The sequence below is a fragment of the Nerophis lumbriciformis genome, linkage group LG29 (assembly GCF_033978685.3).
Source record: "Nerophis lumbriciformis linkage group LG29, RoL_Nlum_v2.1, whole genome shotgun sequence".
NCBI lineage: Eukaryota > Metazoa > Chordata > Actinopteri > Syngnathiformes > Syngnathidae > Nerophis > Nerophis lumbriciformis.
Window position 1 is genome coordinate 29,882,872 of NC_084576.2, and position 22,129 is coordinate 29,905,000.

At 42.6% G+C, this 22,129-nt stretch overlaps 1 protein-coding gene across 4 annotated transcripts in view; it reads right to left on the reverse strand.

Moving 5' to 3' along the window:
• Positions 1-313: 313 nt before the first annotated feature.
• The window catches only part of wnk1a (WNK lysine deficient protein kinase 1a), a 109,234-nt gene continuing 87,418 nt past the window's right edge, over positions 314-22,129 (reverse strand). For 3 of the 4 annotated variants that reach the window (XM_061924542.2, XM_061924539.2, XM_061924540.1), the window contains 8 exons: positions 21,326-21,400; positions 21,125-21,244; positions 19,043-19,352; positions 13,622-13,781; positions 13,349-13,542; positions 13,121-13,282; positions 4,137-4,348; positions 314-1,951 (listed from right to left, as the gene is read on the reverse strand). In XM_061924542.2, the coding sequence (XP_061780526.1) occupies positions 1,553-1,951; positions 4,137-4,348; positions 13,121-13,282; positions 13,349-13,542; positions 13,622-13,781; positions 19,043-19,352; positions 21,125-21,244; positions 21,326-21,400 (1,632 nt within the window). In that variant the 3' untranslated portion in view covers positions 314-1,552. The remainder of the gene's footprint in view (positions 1,952-4,136; positions 4,349-13,120; positions 13,283-13,348; positions 13,543-13,621; positions 13,782-19,042; positions 19,353-21,124; positions 21,245-21,325; positions 21,401-22,129) is intronic. The other variant, XM_061924541.2, reaches the window with a different exon arrangement.

Genomic DNA, 22,129 nt, shown 5'->3' on the forward strand with positions numbered 1-22,129 from the left:
TTTTTTGTAAAACACACTTGATGTGTGAGAAATTACAAGTCAGTCCCACTTTTAGAGTACAAATGGGTTTAATTAGTGTTTTTGTAGAGCACCTTTGGATGTGTGAGAAATTACAAGTCAGTCTGACTTTTAGGGTAAAACTGGGCTTAGTGTTTTTAGTAGCGCACTTTTAGATGTGTGAGAAATTTCAAGTCAGTCTTTGAGGCTAAAACTGTCTCCAATGACGGCGCCACCACGTGTCAGAGAGGAGATGGCACATCTTCAGTACGACAAACAAGTTTTCTCTTCTCCTAACAACAATAAACGAGACAAGTTGGGCAATTCAATTGATATTTTTTTAATTTGTTTTTACATTTTGTACAATGTGAAAAACGTAGACAAAAAAGCAGACACTGAGATCACAGGAAGTCAATAAGATGGGCACGGTGACGTGGCGGCTGGTTTAAAGTGTGCTGTACAGTGGCCGACCAGGTCTGGGCATGCAGGAAATAGACTTGGGGGGGGGGAGTGATGGCAAACAAATAATTGGTAACCCTCATCATGCCGACTGACCACTCCTTCAACCCTATAAAACTTTGCATATTCTGCATTGCAGGAACTCCATTTTTTTCTCTAGAGAAGTTTTTTTTGTTTTTTTTTAACTCGTCATCCAAACCAGGCGCCATCCGTGACGCGGCTTTGTGAGAAAAAGCGCAGAAAGGAAAAAGGACTGCGGGCCGAATAGAAGGACGAAGGTGCTGACTTGTTCACATTGTGAGGCGGGGGGGGAGCGGACTTGTCATCAGTGAGGATGCAAGGCACTCGAGTGTTCCGAGAGTGCTCGTCACGTGAAAACTACGCACAATGAAGTGAAGAGAACAGACCGCCACCCTGCAATTGCACTTTTTAAACTACGTGTTGTTTAACAACCTTTAATAGTAATTACAGTGAGACAACATCAACATCTGATGGCTGAATAAGGTCCATAAAGAACTGCTTTTCTTTATTAAATAGATGCGTACAAAAAAAACAAAAAGGAGGACCCCACTAATGTGACGGAAAATGGTGGAAGGGGGGGGCGTCCAATCACACGAGGCCTACATCTCAAGCATGTTTGGGCAGGGCCTGCAGAAAGAGCCCTGTGGAACACCTCTCAATGGAGACTTTTCGTAGTTCCCCTTCCTCGAGTCCTTTAAGAAGAATGGTGCTCAACACCAGAGTGACATAAATATGTATGTACAGGGAATAAGGCCACAGGTACAAAAAAAAGGGGCAGTTGCTTCTCTCTCTCAATTATTGCATTCCTGTCCAACGTACCGAGTCTTCCTTCTCTCCCTCCCTCGACGCACTTCCTCTGACACCACGCGACTTACTGGCCACCCCCCCCCTCCACCGGTCTGGCTTGGAATGAGGACCCCCCCGTGTATTGCACGCTCCCTCTTGACGGGCCCCCTGGCAGACTTCACATCTGCCCTGAAGGTGCACGGGACAACATGTAGAAATAATAACAATAAAGATGAAATCAAAGTTAAAAGGTGTGTGCTTCCTGCCCCCCCCCCCCTGTGGGTCTGGGCTACGTGGGCCTCAGGTTGGACCCCCCTGGGTTGACGGACTTCTGGGCGGCCTGTGCGGTCCCCAGGTGGTAGCCCGGGTGCACGGCGGCGGTCATAGACGGCTGGTACTGCGTGAGCGGCGGGCCGGGGTTGAGCAGGCCCACCTGGCAGGTGGCTGTGGGTCCCGCCCACTGAGGGGCGCCGAAGGAGGCGGCGGCGGCGTAGCCGAATCCCTGGCCCACCGGGCCCAGGGAGCCCTTGCGGGGGCCGGAGGAAGGGTTGTTGGCGGGGTGCGCCGTGGTGGGGGTGGTGGTGCTGGTGCTGCTGGTGGTGGTGGTGGTGGTGCAGGTGGTGGGGAGTGGCGGGCAGAGGTAGCCGGGGGCGGAGAACTTGCGGCCCATGTTGGCGGGCGGGATGATCTGTGGTGACAAATTGTTTTAGTTCCCATGACAACTCATAGCCATCATTCAGTTCTGGAAATTGTGTGCATTAGAGTTGTACTCATACCCATATTTTGGTACCAGTACCAAAATGTATTTCCATACGTTTTTAAATAAATGTCATTATTTGAACAAAAAATGTTAAGTGTACATGAAACATGTTTATTATTGTCATTTAGGCCTTAAATAAAATAGTTGAACATACTAGACAACTTGTCTTTTAGTAGTAAGTAAACAAAGACTCCCAAATAGTAACATATTGTGTCATTTATACACCTATTATTTTGTACACATTATAAAGGACAAACTGTAAAAATTGATCCACTTGTTCATTTACTGTTAATATCTGCTTATTTTCTGTTTAAACATGTTCTATCTACACTTCTGTTCAAATGTAATAATCACTTATTCTTCTCTTCTTTGATACTTGACATTAGTTTTGGATGATACCACACATTTAGGTATGGATGTGATACCAAGTAGTTACAGGATCATACATTGGTCATATTCAAAGTCCTCATGTGTCCAGGGACGTATTTACTGACTTTATAAACATATTATGAATTTTTAAAAAAGGAAAAAAGCTTTTGTGACGATAAAAAATATCGATGTAATCATAGTAGTATCGACTAGATACGCTCTTGTACTTGGTATCATTACAGTGGATGTCAGGTGTAGAGCCACCCATGGCATTTGTTTACATTGTGACGGCGGTGAGCTATTGTATCCTCCTACGGTGTGTAGTGAAGCATGTTTAGATATTCCTGGTCCTCCAGTGATAATGGTATTTGTAAGAAACTTACTTTATTTGTCGCCATGGAGGCGAGGGTTAGTGATTTATAAGTAGCTAAAACACTGTGGATGGACGTTAGCCGCTAGCTAACTAGCCATGTCTTAAAGCAGTGGTCCCCAACCGGTACCGGGCCGCACAAGAAATTAATTTAATTTTTATTTTATTTTATTTTTTTAATTAAATCAACATAAAAAACACAATATATACATTATATATCAATATATACCAATACAGTCCGTAAGCACACTTGATTGTATTTCTTTATGACAAAAAAAATAAAAAAATAATACCATAGTGTTTTTGTAGAGCATGCTTAGATGTGTGAGAAATTTCAAGTCAGTCTGACGTTTAGGGTAAAACTGGGTTTAGTGTTTTTTGTACAGCATGTTTAGATGTGTGAGAAATTTCAAGTCAGTCTGACTTTGAGTGTAAAACTGGGTTTAATTTGTGTTTTTTGTAGAGCACACTTAGATGTGTGAGAAATTTCGAGCTTAACTTCCCGTGGTAAATTTCCGGAAAGTTTCCGAAAATTTTCCGCAAAGTTTCCGAAAATTTTCCGCAAAGTTTCCGAAAATTTTCCGAAAAATTTCCGGATAGTTTCCGAAAATTTTCGGAAACTTTCCGGAAATTTACCACGGGAAGTTAAGCTCGAAATTTCTCACACAAACTGGGTTTAATTTGTGTTTTTTGTAGAGCACACTTAGATGTGAGAAATTTCGAGCTTAACTTCCCGTGGTAAATTTCCGAAAAGTTTCCGGAAAGTTTCCGAAAATGTTCCGAAAATTTTCCGGAAAGTTTCCGAAAATGTTCCGAAAATTATCGGGAAAGTTTCCGAAAATTTTCGGAAACTTTCCGGAAATTTACCACGGGAAGTTAAGCTCGAAATTTCTCACACAAACTGGGTTTAATTTGTGTTTTTTGTAGAGCACACTTAGATGTGTGAGAAATTTCGAGCTTAACTTCCCGTGGTAAATTTCCGGAAACTTTTCGGAAACTTTCCGGAAAATTTCCGGAAAATTTTCGGAAATTTTCCGGAAAATTTTCGGAAATTTTCCGGAAAGTTTCCGGAAATGTTCCGAAAATTTTCCGAAAATTTTCCGGAAAGTTTCCGGAAATTTCCGGGAAACTTTCCACCCCTTTGCAACCCTAGTGTTGACACACTCAACATCATGCACCTCGCTCTGTAGTCACCGCCACGCAGCGGCATTCAGAGGAAAGAACGGTACCGGTACTTTCAATCAAATAGTATGGCGATACTTTATCAGTACTGGTATACCGTACAACCCTAGACCACGGGGACATCAACGAGCATGAAAGTGGACGTATGCCGTGACGGTGTTAGACATCTTTCAAAAAGGTAACCAAGCTTACATCATGTCCCAGAGCGGATTGTGCCCCCGTTTTAGGGCCCCTCTTGGCGTCTTTGGCAAAGTTGTCCAGCTGCTGGTGCAGGTCGTCGGTAAACATGCCCTTGGACTTCTGCGCCTGAGAGGCGGCGGAGGCGAGTCCGCCGGCCTGAGTCAGGGACGCCGAGTGGTTCTGGTAGGGCCCCGAGCCGTTTGTGGACGAGGACCCGCTCGCTACTTGGGAGGGCACAGAGACGAGAGAGGAGAGCAGTGAATGTGCTGGTCGCAGGCATGTGATTTGAACCTCATGAAAAAGACTGAAAACGAGCCAGGGGTCTGGTGGAAGGACAAGGAGGGTTACCTGGTTGTTCAGCAATTGAACATAAACAACAAAAAGCAGCATTTAAAGGGGAACATTATCACCAGACCTATGTAAGCATCAATATATACCTTCATGTTGCAGAAAAAAGACTATTTATTTTTTTAACCCATTTCCGAACTCTAAATGGGTGAATTTTGGCAAATTAAACGCCTTTCTATTATTCGCTTTCGGAGCGATGACGTCACAACGCCATTTTCTCAAACACCCAGTCAAATCAGCTCTGTTATTTTCCGTTTTTTCGACTGTTTTCCGTACCTTGGAGACATCATGCCTCGTCGGTGTGTTGTCGGAGGGTGTAACAACACCAACAGGGACGGATTCAAGTTGCACCAGTGGCCCAAAGATGCCAAAGTGGCAAGAAATTGGACGTTTGTTCCGCACACTTTACCGACGAAAGCTATGCTACGACAGAGATGGCAAGAATGTGTGGATATCCTGCGACACTCAAAGCAGATGCATTTCCAACCATAAAGTCAAAGAAATCTGCCGCCAGATCCCCATTGAATCTGCCGGAGTGTGTGAGCAATTCAGGGACAAAGGACCTCGGTAGCACGGCGAGCAATGGTGGCAGTTTGTTCCCGCAGACGAGCGAGCTAAACCCCCTGGATGTCTTGGCTCACACCGTCCCTTATGCCACCGAAGCTGATCAAGAGAAGAATATCGACCCTAGCTTCCCTGGCCTGCTGACTTCAACTCCAAAACTGGACAGATCAGCTTTCAGGAAAAGAGCGCGGATGAGGGTATGTCTACAGAATATATTAATTGATGAAAATTGGGCTGTCTGCACTCTCAAAGTGCATGTTGTTGCCAAATGTATTTCATATGCTGTAAATCTATTTCAGGGGTCGGCAACCTTTACCAGTCAAAGAGCCATTTTGACCAGTTTCACAAATTATAGAAAACAATGGGAGCCGCAATTTTTTTTTGAAATTTTAAATGAAATAACACTGCATACAAAGTTTTTTTTTTGCTTTGTGCTAATAACCAGGGGTCTCAGACACGCTGCCCACACCTTTATGTGGAATTTGAAAACTGGCGGGTTTTATATCGATGGCGCTTGTCAGCGTCATGCGTGGCGTGATAGTACAGCATATAGCACCCACTATAGTCAGCGTGCCTGATCAGCCACACGTTGTATGGGGCTTCCGCTTGCTCACATAGGTGACAGCAAGGCATACTTGGTCAACAACCACACAGGTCACACTGACGGTGGCGGTATAAAAAACAACAAAAAACTTTAACACTCTTACTAATAATGCACCACACTGTGAACCCACACCAAACAAGAATGACAAACAAATTTCGGGAGAACATCTGCACCGTAACACAACATAAACACAACAGGACAAATACCCAGAATCCCATGCAGCCCTAACTCTTCCGGGATACATTATACACCTCCTCCCCCGCTACCAAACCCCGCCCACCTCAACCGACGCACAGAGAGGGCGGAGGGGCGGGGGGGGGTTGATGTGTGAGGGAGCAGGGTTGGGGTGGGGGCGGGGTTTGGTGGTAGCAGGGGTGTATAATGTAGCCCGGAAGAGTCAGGGCTGCATGGGATTCTGGGTGTTTGTTCTGTTGTGTTAAGGTGCATATGTTCTCCCGAAATGTGTTTGTCATTCTTGTTTGGTTTTGGTTCAAAGTGTGGCGCATTATTAGTAAGAGTGTTAAAGTTGTTTTATATGACCACCGTCAGTGTAACCTGTGTGGCTGTTGATCAAGTATGCCTTGCTGTCACGTACGTGTGCATGCAGAAGATGTATATTGTATAACAAGTGTTGGGCTGGCACGCTGTTAATACAGATTGTAGAGGACGCCAAATGTTGTACCATCATGGCACGCCCTTATTATAGCCGTAAGGGTGAAAATCGGTGAATATTAATCCCGGGAGTTTTCTGCGAGAGGCACTGAAATCCGGAAGTCTCACGGGAAAATTGGGGGGTTCAGCAAGTAAGCTGCTGAGCCGCATCAGAGTGATCAAAGAGCCGCATGCGGCTCCGGAGCCGCGGGTTGCCGACCCCTGACCTAGTTCATAGTTGTTAGTTTCCTTTAATGCCAAACAAACACATACCAATCGTTGGTTAGAAGGCGATCGCCGAATTCGTCCTCGCTTTCTCCCGTGTCGCTGGCTGTCGTGTCAGTTTCGCTTGCATACGGTTCAAACCGATACGGCTCAATAGCTTCAGTTTCTTCTTCAATTTCGTTTTCGCTACCTGCCTCCACACTACAACCATCCGTTTCAATACATGCGTAATCTGTTGAATCGCTTAAGCCGCTGAAATCCGAGTCTGAATCCGAGCTAATGTCGCTATAGCTTGCTGTTCTTTCCGCCATGTTTGTTTGTGTTGGCTTCACTATGTGACGTCACAGGAAAATGGACGGGTGTTTATAACGATGGTTAAAATCAGGCACTTTGAAGTTTTTTTAGGGATTTTGCGTGATGGGTAAAATTTTGAAAAAAACTTCGAAAAATGTAATAAGCCACTGGGAACTGATTTTTAATGGTTTTAACAATTCTGAAATTGTGATAATGTTCCCCTTTAAAGATATTTATTGTTTAATGAATTGAAAAATGATTAGAGTTGACATAAATGCATAACCCATTCATCCAAATGAATCACTAGGTCTGTTTCAGTCACTATTTTATTTAGTCACTACAGTAATTACAACTTGTGTTCACATCCACAGGAACCACATGGGTTAGCCTACTCTATACAGTATTTACAACCTTACACATTACTTTGGCATTTTTGCTTTGATGGCTCTGACATGAGCCTTCCTGGCATATTTCTGGGCAGCTTGCATTTTCCTTTTTGTTTCTGTTGTAGTGGATTCTGCCTTGGATTTTATCGCCAATTTCTGTCTCTTGGACTCCCTCTCCACTTCTAACTGCTCCAAATACAAAAATCATAAATAGTACAAACAGACAAGTTATTTTATTAGCTAACTTCCTTCATCTGAATAGCCATTTGTGATTAAAAAACCTCCCTCTCCCATTTACACTCATTCACACAAAAGGGTTGTTTCTTTCTGTTATTAATATTGTGGTTCCTACATTATAGGTCAATATATATCAATACAGTCTGCAAGGGATACAGTCCGTAAGCACACATGATTGTCCACTAATAGTACTAACCTTTAACACTTCATTTTACTCATTTTCATTCATTACTAGTTTCTATGTAACTGTTTTTATATTGTTTTACTTTCTTTTTTATTCAAGAAAATGTTTTTAATTTATTTATCTTATTTTATTAATTTGTTTAAAAAGTACCTTATCTTCACCATACCTGGTTGTCCAAATTAGGCATAATAATGTGTTCATTCCACGACTGTATATATCGGTTGATATCGGTATCGGTAATTAAAGAGTTGGACAATATCGGGATATCGGCAAAAAGCTATTATCGGACATCCCTAATAATAATAATAATAGATTTTATTTGTAAAAAACAATTTACATTGAGTAACCAACCTCAAAGTGCTACAGTGTATTAAAAAAATAAAAAATAAAAAGATAATAAAAATAGAAAATAAAAATAAAAACTACCGTATTTTTCGGACTATAAGTCGCAGTTTTTTTCATAGTTTGGCCGGGGGTGCGACTTATACTCAAGAGCGACTTATGTGTGAAATGATTAACACATTACTGTAAAATATCAAATAATATTATTGATCTCATTCCCGTAAGAGACTAGACGTATAAGATTTCATGGGATTTAGCAATTAGGAGTGACAGATTGTTTGGTAAACGTATAGCATGTTCTATATGTTATAGTTATTTGAATGACTCTTACCATAATATGTTACGTTAACATACCAGTTGGTTATTTATGCCTCATATAACGTACGCTTATTCAGCCTGTTGTTCACTATTCTTTATTTATTTTAAATTGCCTTTCAAATGTTTATTCTTGGTGTTGGCTTTTATCAAATACATTTCCCCAAAAAATGCGACTTATATATGTTTTTTTCCTTCTTTATTTTGCATTTTCGGCCGGTGCGACTTATACGCCGAAAAATACGGTAGAACAGCCTAATAGCTAGAACTAGTATGCATATACCGTATTTTCCGCACTATTAGCCGCACCTAAAAACCACAAATTTTCTCAAAAGCTGACAGTGCGGCTTATAACCCGGTGCGCTTTATATATGGATTAATATTAAGATTCATTTTCATAAAGTTTAGGTCTCGCAACTACGGTAAACAGCCGCCATCTTTTTTCCCCGTAGAAGAGGAAGCGCTTCTTCTTCTACGGTAAGCAACCGCCAAGGTAAGCACCCGCCCCCGTAGAAGAAGAAGCGCGCGGATATTACGTTTCATTTCATTTGTGTGTTTACATCTGTAAAGACCACAAAATGGCTCCTATTAAGAGACACGCGTACAACGCAGAATTCAAACTCAAGGCAATAAGTCACGCAGTAGAACACGGAAATAGAGCAGCAGCGAGAGAATTGAACATAAATGAATCAATGGTGCGTAGGTAGAGGAAGCAACAAGATGACCTGCGCCACTAAGACAGGGAGACAGCGCCGGACGACATACGCCAACATCTGCCAGTGGATTGTAAATGCCTGGGCGGATATATCGGTCTCAACTGTGGTCCGAGCTTTCCGGAAGGCAAGATTCACGGAACTGCTGGACAACAACAGCAACATTGACTCTGATGACTTCGACGAGACGGAGCCGGCCATTTTGGATGCCGTATTCGCCCAACTTTTTAATTCAGACACTGAAGAAGAATTCAAGGGATTTATGGATGAGGAATAATTTCAGAAAGTGAGCTTTAAATCTTTATTTTGTGTGTTGTGTGACATTAACGTTCGAGCAACGTTGAGTTATTGATGTTGCTATTGCTCTGCACTAATTTGAGTGTTAGTATTTTTGTGATTGCACATTTGCACATTACATTTTGGGGGTGAACAGAGTTGTTAGAACGCTGGTTTGTAATATATTATTAAAGTTTGACTGACCTATCTGACTGTATTTTTGACATTCCCTTTAGCGCAGCGTAGGCGCGGCTTATAACCCGGGGCGGCTTATAGGTGAACAAAGTTTTGAAATATGCCATTCATTGAAGGTGCGGCTAATAACCCGGGGCGGCTTATAGTGCGGAAAATACGGTATATAAAAAAAGGCTTTTTTAAAAAAAAGAAGGATTTTTAAACCTTTTTTAAAAGCATCCACAGTCTGTGGTGCCCTCAGGTGGTCAGGGAGCAGAAAGCCTGTAAAGTACAACCGAACTCAGCTTTGCTCCTGCTGCCTTTTTAAAACAGTGTCCATGCATGCTAGCGTATGTTTTAAGAAAGCGTATGTTTTAAAGCCCCAAAATACCCTTACCCTTAATTATGCGTTAAATACAGAAATAGCACCCATAACTAACGCGGTGCTATTAATACAGTGCGCCCTATGGTCGCGAAAATACGGTATAGTGGCTTCGATAACGGGAACCGGTTCTCAAAAAGGGATTTGAATCCATGGAATCGGTTCTTTTCTTATCGAAGCATCGGGAGAACCGGTTTTCGGACTTCATCCCTAGCCACAATCATGTGTTCTTAAATGTATATTCCACCTCTTCCAGGTTTGATTTGTGCTTACATGGTAAACAAGTCAAATTAATGTTTTATCCAGACGCATACATTCGTCCAAATGTGGCCAAGTAGTAGTAGAGTTTCCTGGACGTGGTCTACATCACTAAAAGAAACATCTAAGGAAGAGAATCCCTCTGCCATCATCCACTAGTTTTTCAATAAATAAATCGCCCGCTTGAATATTATATTCCCTCTCTCGTCGTCATCTGGGATGTCTGTTGTGATGTCACTTCCTATTTCCATGACCCGCCCTATCTTGCCTCTGATTGGCCTGTCCCTAATGTTTTGCCCTAATCTTAACCAATGGTGACTCATCATAGTAAACAACCAACCAATCATGGATGTTCTTATACGTAAACCAACCAATCATCATTGATGTGTAGTTTGTCCCCTGCCCGTGGAGTTGCTTCGCTATCATTTTTAATGAAAAACCGTAGTTTTTACCACTGGATTATCAAAAGTTAAAGTACCAATGATTGTCACACACACGCACTAGGTGTGGCAAAATTGTTCTCTGCATTTGACCCATCACCCTTGATCACCCCCTGGGAGGTGAGGGGAGCAGTGAGCGGCAGCGGTGGCCGCGCCCGGGAATCATTTTTGGTGATTTAACCCCCAATTCCAACCCTTGATGCTGAGTGCCAAGCGGGGAGGTAATGGCTCCCATTTTTATAGTCTTTGGTATGACTCGGCCGAGGGTTTGAACTCACAACCTACCCATCTCAGGGCGGACACTCTAACCACTAGGCCACTGAGTAGTCAAAAACCGTAGTCATTGCGGGAAAACCGTATTGTTGTCGGCAGGTCTGGCAAAGAGACGAATCAAGATTGTAACACACATCGTAGGTCGGACAAAACCAAGACAAACTGAATTTGTATTGTTGTATTTTTACGGAGATGATTTCCGACTATAGAGGGAAAAATCCCACTTACTCAGTGGCCTAGTGCAGTGTTTTTCAACCTTTTTTGAGCCGAGGCACATTTTTTTTCATTGAAAGAATCCGGAGGCACACCGCCAGCAGAAATCATTTAAAAAACGAAACTCAGTTGACAGTAAAAAGTCGTTGGATATGACTTTAAAGCATAACCAAGCATGCATCACTATAGCTCTTGTCTCAAAGTAGGTGTACTGTCACCACCTGTCACATCACGCCGTGACTTATTTGGAGTTTTTTGCGGTTTTCCTGTGTGTAGTGTTTAAGTTCATGTCTTGCGCTCCTATTTTGGTGGCTTTTTCTCTTTTTTTGGTATTTTCCTGTAGCAGTTTCATGTCTTCCTTTGAGTGATATTTTCCCGCATCTACTTTGTTTTAGAAATCAAGACTATTTAAGTGATTTTCATCCTTCTTTGTGGAGACATTGTTGATTGTCATGTCATGTTCCGATGTACTTTGTGGATGCTGTCTTTGCTCCACAGTAAGTCTTTGCTGTCGTCCAGCATTTTGTTTTTGTTTACTTTGTAGCCAGTTCAGTTTTAGTTTTGTTCTGCATGGTCTTCCCTAAGCTTCAATACCTTTTCTTAGGGGCACTCACCTTTTTCTTTATTTTTGGTTTAAGCATTAGACACCTTTTTACCTGCACACTGCCTCCCGCTGTTTCCGACATCTACAAAGCAATTAGCTACCGGCTGCCACCTACTGATATGGAAGAGTATTACACGGTTACGCTGCCGAGCTCTGGACACCACCGACACACAACAACGCCACATAATTTGCAGTAGAGATGCGCGGTTTGCGGACACAACCGCGGAGTCCGCGGATTATCCGCGGGTCGGGCGGTTGAAATAAAAAAAAATTAGATTTTATCCGGGGGTCGGGTCGGGCGGTTGAAATAAAAAAAAAATAGATTTTAAATAGATTCAGGCGGGTGGCAGTTAAACCAATTCGGAAATATATATACATAGTTAAATGTTGTTACCCACATACGAAAAACGAGCAGGCACCTGCAGCATATGCCACAACAGAAGAAGAAAAAAAAAAAAAGATGGCAACGCCGGCAGCAAACGTGGTACGCGACAAACTAAAAAAGGGAATACTAAAGACCAGGGGAAAAAAAGGCCAGAAAAGTTCAGCGTGGACTCGTTTTTATGAGGTTGTAAATCAGGATGATAGTAATGCTGGCTACGTGATTTGCAAGAGCTGCGACGCTGTTTATGTCTATGACAGTCACAAAACCGGGACATCTAACATGGTGCATCACATTTGTGCAAAACCCCGAACCTCCACAAACACCCTGAGCATGAGCAGTTTCGTCCGCCGTGATCCCAGAAGAGTGCCACAGGATGTTAAAACAAGATAGAACGCAGCTGCCTGCAGCAGTTTGAGTGGCGCGAGCGCGCTTGGAGGTGCGCTCAGCGCGGCTCCCAGATGATTGCGCACTGGTGTGCGTCTGGGCCGTGACAGCGTGGCACGCATTGAATGTCTCTGCTACATTGGATCAGTCTTTCTTTAACAGGCAAAAGCTTTATAACCTCACTAATGCCTTGCATCGTCTATATTAGATATATAACAACAGGCGGGTGGCGGGCGGGTGCGGTTTTGATTAAATGTTAGTTCGGGTGGATGGCGGATGGTTGACGACTTTTGTGATGCGGTTGCGGATGAAATAATTGCCTATCCGCGCATCTCTAATTTGCAGATTATAATTACTGGTTGTCAAAAAATATTTTTAATCCAAATAGGTGAAATTACATAATCTCCCACGGCTCACCAGACTGTATCTCACGCCGCGGCACAGTGGTTGAAAAACACTGGCCTAGTGGTTAGAGTGTCCGCCCTGAGATCGGTAGGTTGTGAGTTCAAACCCCGGCCGAGTCATACCAAAGACTATAAAAATGGGAGCCATTACCTCCCTGCTTGGCACTCAGCATCAAGGGTTGGAATTGGGGGTTAAATCACCAAAAATGATTACCGGGCGCGGCCACCACTGCTGCATACTGCTCCAAATGCAGAGAATAATTTTGCCACACCTAGTGTGTGCGTGACAATCATTGGTACTTTAACTTGAACACGGCTGTGGTTGAGACGTGCGACCTACCTGTGGAGCAAGCGCTGCTGAGACTGGGCAAGGATGGAGAGGCTCTGAGCGTTTGTACAGGGGACCCCACTCCTGCCTGGGGGGCCACTATTGCCGTGGGTGGTGTGCATTGTTTCAGGGGATGCTTGGAACCGGTAGGACTGTGAGCTGAGGGGGGACATCCTGAAGACATGAGAAGATCATGTATTTGAGACTGAACATGTGGAGTCAAAGGTGTTCTTTTCCTACCAGAGCAGACGGGGCTGGGTTGTCCACTACTGCGGGGAGACTTGTGGCTCTTGCTCTTAAGCCTACGTCGACCTCCGGCCATAGCCACGGCGAGAGAATGGGTGGAAGGAGAAGTTTTTTTCCCGTGCTGGGTGTAGGCCGCGTCAATTTCCTCTTTTTGACGGGACAGCAGAGCCTGAATTTCCAGCATGTGTCTAGAAAAGCAGGAGGGACATCATAGTTGAGTGACGCTGAGCGCGAAAACAGACAACGGGGACGGTTGGGATCTCGTACATTTCTTTGAGATGACCGATTTGTTTCTTCAAAGCGTCATCCATCGATTCGTCGTCATTGTCGCTGCTGTCGGGGGTGTGCGCGTCGTGAGGGTCACTGGCCGAGGGCCCGTTTGGCACACTGGAACCGTGTGTGGGGCTGGAGCTTTCAGTTGACGTCACTGAGGAAAAGAAAACATATTTGTTGTTATTAAATAAGACCTGCATTCACTTCAATATATTCACTTGTTTCATGGGCCAAGAAACGTGAGGTTTATTTAAAAAGCCACCGGCAGAACTCTTCTGCAAATGGTGTAATGCAGACTACTGCCACCAACAGGACGACAGTGGAATATCACCGGCTGTGTTTTAGTCTTCTGCTCTTGCACATACGGTATTATTTAGCACCGTTAGGACGTGCAAGGCCTTCTCTGCTGGCCTAACATAAATCATGATCATGGATTAATAAAAATTCATTTTAATCTACTTTCCAGAAAGTCTTCATGTCTTATTAGGCTCCAGTGTTGTTTGTTTTTACGTTAGGAGCGTTTATCCAATCGGAATTCAGCTGGCTTGTTGCCAGCGCTGTATCAATTCTGCCAGCTAGACAGTTGATAAGACAGTTGCGATAGCCAATCAGATCACCGAGTTGTTGACAGTCATACTTGCCAACCCTCCCGAATTTTCCGGGGAAACTCCCGAAATTCAGCGCCTCTCCCGAAAACCTCCCGGGACAAATATTCTCCCGAAAATCTCCCGATTTTCAGCCGGAGCTGGAGGCCACGCCCCCTCCAGCTCCATGCGGACCTGAGTGAGGACAGCCTTTTTTCACGACGGGAGGACAAGAACTAAATCATCCAGACTAGAGATAAATTGTATTATTATGTTTATCTTACCTAAAAATTAATATATTTATTAATAAAAAAAAAAAAAAAACGAAATACATTTTTACTATATTTTGCTAAAAACATCAAAATTAATTGTATTTTTATTTGTATTTTTTCTGACTCCTTATTACATCCAGCCATAGAATTATACATTAAAATAAACATATTTGAAATAATTAATTTTAAATGATCATAATTCATTTAAAATGACCATATTTAATTATTAAAATAATTGCTTGTTTATCAACAACTTTAGCATTTTATTCATTACATTTTGCAGCTCTCAGAAGCCAAGTTATGTTATATTCCTTAGTATTTATTTATGCAAGTTTGAAGTATCAATTATCTAAACACAGTTTTGTTTGCATATTTTCAGGATGTATATACATATATATATATATATATATATGAAATACTTTACTTGGTGAATTCTAGCTGTCAATATACTCCTCCCCTCTTAACCACGCCCCGCCCCACCCCTGACCACGCCCCCGCCCCCCACCTTCCGAAATCGGAGGTTTCAAGGTTGGCAAGTATGTTGACAGTAGCCCATCTAGGCAGCCTTACGCTCAACGTGACTGTGATTGGATTTTCAATTGTCATTACCGAGTGAGAATCCAATCACGAGTTGGAATTTGCAAAAAGCAGGAAGCGGCACCGGAGCCATACCCGGCCAACGGAGAAATCATCGGTTCTCACTTTTTTAACTCACAAAGAAAAAGTTCAAATATTTTATTTATTCATTTTTCCACATTTAATATGTTCTTTACAGTTATTTTTAGAGATGTCTGATAATATCGGACTGCAGATATTATCGGCCGATAAATGCTTTAAAATGTGATCTCGGAAATGATCGGTATCGGTTTCAAAAAGTAAAATTTATGACTTTTTAAAACGCCGCTGTGTACACGGACGTAGGGAGAAGTACAGAGCGCCAATAAACCTTAAAGGCACTGCCTTTGCGTGCCGGCCCGGTCACATAATATCTACGGCTTTGCACACACACAAGTGAATGCCACGCATACTTGGTCAACAGCCATACAGGTCACACTGAGGGTGGCCGTATAAACAACTTTAACACTGTTACAAATATGCGCCACACTGTGAACCCACACCAAACAAGAATGACAAAGACATTTCGGGAGAACATCCGCACCGTAACACAACAGAACAAATACCCAGAACCCCTTGCAGCACTAACTCTTCCGGGACGCTACCCCTTATCCCCCCACCTCAACCTCCTCATGCTCTCTTAGGGAGAGCATGTCCCACATTCCAAGCTGCTGTTTTGAGGCATGTTAAAAAAAATAATGCACTTTGTGACTTCAATAATAAATATGGCAGTGCTATGTTGGCATTTTTTTTTTCATAACTTGAGTTGATTTATTTTGGAAAACCTTGTTACATTGTTGAATGCATCCAGCGGGGCATCACAACAAAATTAGGCATAATAATGTGTTAATTCCACGACTGTATATATCGGTTGATATCGGAATCGGTAATTAAGAGTTGGTCAATATCGGCAAAAAAGCCATTATCGGACATCTGTAGTCATTTTAATTTTGACAGTACCACGTAAGGTATGTTTTAAATGCTAATGTGGGTTTATTGATTTTTAAATGTGCCGAAATATAGCCTGTTTTGTACACTGTAGAGGTGATTCAATGTCCAGTAGTGCGTAAATGTGTTTCTGTATAGCATTTCTCCAGCCGTGGTCATGTGGTGACATCAATTATGGTATTTTGAGAGGTATTTATTAAATTGTTGGACATCACTGTATTTTAGCCACGGTGAAAGTATGACAGCTTAAAGGTGATTTGTGTCTTTTCTGACCTATAAATGTTGGATACTTGTGTCAATGTCAAAGCATCAAATCATAAGGTTGACGCATATTGGCGTGAGCTTGCATGCAGTTTTGGATAACGTTGTTTGCAGTCTGGCTACGTTGTGACGTCACAGCCAGGTGAACGTACTTTTCTGGGCATTTAGTAAAACCTCTCAGCCCTTTGCTTCAGGATGTGAGACTAAAAAGAAGGGTAGGATAAAGTAATATATAAGGTTTCTCATTGTATCCCATTGGGTTGAGGTTTTTCTTGCCCTGATGTGGGATCTGAGCCGAGGATGTCGTTGTGGCTTGTGCAGCCCTTTGAGACACTCGTGATTTAGGGTTATATAAATAAACTTTGATTGCCCTAGTGCAGGGGTCGGCAACCCGCGGCTCTAGAGCCGCATGCGGCTCTTTAGCGCCGCCCTAGTGGCTCTCTGGAGCTTTTTCAGAAATGTATGAAAAATGGAAAAAGATGAGGGGAAAACAATCTATTTTTTGTTTTAATATGGTTTCTGTAGGAGGACAAACATGACACAAACCTCCCTAATTGTTACAAAGCACACTGTTTATATTAAACATGCTTCACTGATTCGAGTATTTGGCGAGCGCCGTCTTGTCCTACTAATTTTGGCGGTCCTTGAACTCACCGTAGTTTGTTTACATGTATAACTTTCTAGGACGTGTTTTATGCCACTTCTTTTTCTGTCTCATTTTGTCCACCAAACTTTTAAGGTTGTGCATGAAAGGTGCGTTTTGTTGATGTTATTGACTTGTTGGAGTGCTAATCAGACATATTTGGTCACTGCATGACTGCAAGCTAATCGATGCTAACATGCTATTTAGACTACCGGTAGCTATATGTACATATTGCATCATAATGCCTCATTTGTAGCTATATTTGAGGTTATTTAGTTTCCTTTAAGTCCTCTTAATTCAATTTATATCTCATGACACACTATCTGTATGTAATATGGCTTTTAATTTTTTGCGGCTCCAGACAGATTTTTTTTGGTATTTTTGGTCCAATATGGCTCTTTCAACATTTTGGGTTGCCGACCCCCTGCCCTAGTGTGTGAATGTGAGTGTGAATGTTGTCTGTCTATCTGTGTTGGCCCTGTGATGAGGTGGCGACTTGTCCAGGGTGAACCCCGCCTTCCGCCCGATTGTAGCTGGGATAGGCTCCCGAAGGGAATAAGCGGTAGAAAATGGATGGGATGGATGATTGATTGATATTTTCATCTAATCTTGAAAAATGCATAACAACGTTGACGTGCGACATCCCTGATCAATGTTGGGATCAGGTCAATCTATGTTTATGAAGGTCTATTTTTGACCGTGCCTGGGGAAAAAAAATGAACGGTGACAACTTCAAGATGTATATTCAAGCAGTGTACATATGGAACACCTCCAGAATTGAACATCTTGCAAACTATAAATGTGGAGAAATATGTACACTAAAGCATAACAATACATGTTACCTTAAAAACGAGGTGTTTTAAATGTAGACTAAAACCATGGTAGTAACTAAGTTTTTGCATAGAACTCTATTGACAATTGAAAGACTCCCTGTACTAACACAACATAAACACAACAGGACAAATACCCAGAATCCCATGCAGCCCTAACTGGTGGTAGCGGGGGTGTATAATGTAGCCCGGAAGAGTCAGGGCTGCATGGGATTCTGGGCATTTGAATTATGTTGTGTTAAGGTGCAGATGTTCTCCCGAAATGTGTTTGTCATTCTTGTTTGGTTTTGGTTCAAAGTGTGGCGCATTATTAGTAAGAGTGTTAAAGTTGTTGTATATGGTCACCGTCAGTGTAACCTGTGTGGCTGTTGACCAAGTATGCCTTGCTGTCACGTACGTGTGCAAGCAGAAGATGCATACTGCATAACAAGGGATTGGGTTGGCATGCTGTTAATACAGATTGTAGATGGCACTAAATGCTGTACCATCATGGCATGCCCTTATTATAACTGTAAGGTTGAAAATCGGAGAATATTAATTCCGGGAGTATTCTGCGAGAGGCACTGAAATCCGGAAGTCTCCCGGGAAAATCGGGGGGGTCGACAAGTAAGCTGCTGAGCCACATCAGAGTGATCAAAGAGCCGCGGGTTGCCGACCCCTGATCTAAGTTATCACAAAAACTTTTGTTGAAATGAGTTCCCAGTGAGAAGACCAAAAGCTGTCTTTGAAACCTACCAAGAAGAAGGCTTGTACAACTCCACTGTGTAGGATGGGAAGCAACATGAAGGTGTTTCTGTTTCTTTCATGTATTGTAATCAACAGAAATGTATTGTTTTAACCCAAGGACTACAAAGCGGAGAAAAGGCAGCATCTGCCCAAGTACCAGACGACCTCTTTTTAAACCTCCTTTTTCCACTGTTTTACGAGCCTCTTTTTGAACTCTTTTACGACCTTTTCTTTTGAACTGCTGTAATCAAAGGCGATGGCTGTTTATGACCTTGTCCCTTAGAAGCAGCTGTTGCCATGTGGTCAGAGAAAGTCCAAATAAAGGGGGAGGCGTACAATCTTTTGCCAGAGCGTGCTGGAAGACTGTACAAAGAGTACAGACCAGGCGTCTCTCCTCAAATTGAGCCAAATTGAATTCTGTCTCTGTTTAATTCTATGCTTCTTGTCTTGTTTAATAGATGTCATCAGCGTTTGAACCTGACTCTACCCAAAATAGAAGCACTCATAAACTCGGGTGCAGTGAACCTTTTACACACCTGTGACTGAAAAGCGTCCCACTTTGGAGGCAGGCGCTTGTCTTGGCGCAGCATTGGTGCTGGTGGACACCTGGAAGCGACCTATCGCTATGGTGGGTGGCTGACCGGCTGCGTTCCTGTTGTCCGTTTCGCACAGTTTGGCGGGCAGACTGGACAAGCGGTGGATGGTGTTTTCGGGGCTTGAAGGGGCGGAGGAAGAGGAGCGAGAAGAGGAAGAGGAGGAGGTAGAAGAGGGCGTGATGGAGGAAGAGGAGGCAATGTTGGCCGCATCTGGAACGCTGCTGGAGGCCACGTCGGTAGCAACAGACACCTGCAGCGGAGAGACCGTGGAATTCTAATGAGCTGTTTTAAGATTGAAAATAATCTCATCTTCAAACTAGGGATGTCCCGATCCAGGTTTTTGCACTTCCGATCCGATACCGATATTGTTTTTGCATTTCCGATCCGATACCGATACTGACCGATACCGATACTGACCTATCCGAGCATGTATTAAAGTTGAAAGTTATTTAGCCTACTTAGTTGTCAGAATCATGTTGAAAAGGGTTTTAGTACTCTTGATAACAACTAGCCAGCTGAATTAGGGGAGTTTGAATAATACACAATGGTTGGTAACAAGAAACTGACCTGTTTATTCAAGGATAAACACAAAATAGACAAAATTATACATGACAAACAGAAATGGCATCATTGAACTAGGGCTGGGCGATATGGCCTTTTTTTAATATTGCGATATTTTAAGGCCATATTGCGATACACAATATATATCTCGATATTTTGCCTTAGCCTTGAATGAACACTTGATGCATATAATCACAGCAGTATGATGATTCTATGTGTTTTGATTGATTGATTGAGAGTTTTATTAGTAGGTTGCACAGTGAAGTACATATTCCGTACAATTGACCACTAAATGGTAACACCCCAATAAGTTTTTCAACTTGTTTAAGTCGGGGTCCACTTAAATTGATTCATGATACAGATATATACTATCAGATATATACTATCATCATAATACAGTCATCACACAAGATAATCACATTGAATTATTTACATTATTTATAATCCAGTGTGTGGAGGGGGGCGCCGGATATAAGTGTCAAAAAGACAGCCAAAAGAGTTTGATATGAGAATAAATCTAAAGTTAAAATATAGGGTAGAAATGCACCCATTTGCAGGAAATGTAGTTTTGATTTTCAAAATTTTCTTTCAAGGCTTGCATGTCTACATTAAAACATTGTTCTTCATACTGCATTAATATATGCTACTTTTAAACTTCCATGCAGAGAAGGAAATCACAACTAAAAAAATCCCTAATTTTTTCATACGGTGTTGATGTGGACATTTTTGCCTCAGCATTTTGATGGTGTGGGCGTGTGGCACCGAATGGAGATAAGCGTCTCGACAGACGTCACAATATTTGAACAATGATGACGAAAACTGTTTTCTCTGTCGTGTCCGTGTGTCGAAAATTGTTATGCGCTTATTTTTTTATTTGATTTTGTGCGTGGCATAGATTTGCTATGCGCAGAGGACGCTTAAACAGTGCGCAATTGCACAGGCGAGCACCTTAGAGGGAGCGTTGCTCGCGCGGCTGCGCTAGCATCACAGTTAACGTTAGCCATGTTGCTACCTCTCTGCTCGGGGAGGACGTATACGTATGTGACGTATGACGTGACAGTATGTGACGTATGTCGTGACAGTATGTGACGTATGTCGTGACAGTATGTGACGTGTGTAAGAAGGTGCACTTGCTGTCTGTGAGAGGGAGACACAGGAAAGAGTGCGAAGAGCCTGTCGTGTAATGCCAGCAGCTAAAAGCAACTGCGTGAGAATTCACAGATGTGTGGATGTGTTGAAGGTGTGCTGGAAAATGCGGAACGGAAATTACGGAGCAGCAGAAAAGTGGAATGTATTATTTAAATCGGTGCGTTGGAAAACACGGACCGGAGTTTTTTTTTAAACTGGATCTGGATCGGCATTTTCCCATGTTTTGCCGATACGCAATTTTTGGCAAATATCGGCAGCCGATCCGATCCAAATATCAGATCGGGACATCCCTACTTCAAACACTGAACCTACTTGAAAACGACCAAGAGTGAAACCGGCAGCTGGAGGCTGGACTTTGTTGCCAGTCTGAACCGTCTCCGGGCTCAGGGCACTCCTCAACGGGGCATTTAAATTGCCCAGAGATTGTTGAGACTGTGGAGTCAAACATGGGAGGATAAACATGTCACAAATGTTAACTTATTTAAAAGTATTACTTAGGATGGAAGAGCTCACCTGATTTGGTCCAGGGAATGGGGGTAAAATGTCAGAGGGCACAGTAGCAGCTTGGTCAAAACCAGTAGGTAAAGTCTAAAAATACATAAAAAGGTGTTTTATCTATATCCATCACTATTATTATAGTAACACAAGAATGTACCGTATTTTTTGGACCATAGGGCGCACTGGATTATAAGGCGCACTGCAGATGAATGGTCTATTTTCGATCTTTTTTCATATATAAGGCGCACTGGATTACAGAGCGCATTAAAGGAGTAATTTTTTCCCCCCTCCTAAATGTAAAAGACTTCCTTGTGGTCTACATTACATGTAATGGTGGTTCTTTGGTCAAAATGTTGCATAGATGATGTTTTACAGACCATCTTCAAGTCGCTTTCTGATGCGGCGTTTTGTGGGCGGCCTTATTTACGTGGCTCAGCGTCTTCTCCCCGTCATCTTTGTTTTAACGTGCAAGGACGGGAGTGGAAGTGTCAAAAGATGGAGCTAACTGTTTTAATGACATTCAGACTTTACTTCAATCAATAACGGAGCAGCATCTCATCATCCGGAAACAACAAGGTGTCTCGTGAAAAAGTGTCCGACCGGAACTCTCTAATAACTAAAGTTCCTTGGGTGAATAATGTAAAGTCACTACACCGGTATGTTTTAGTGCTTTCCTGGCGAGTTTACTGACAGATATAAGTAAGAACTTTACACTACTTTATATTACAAATGGCAACAGTGGAGGATGAATGTCACATAAGAAGATAGAGAAAAAGAAGAAGCTTATCGACTACGGTGTCGGCATGGACTACAAAGGCG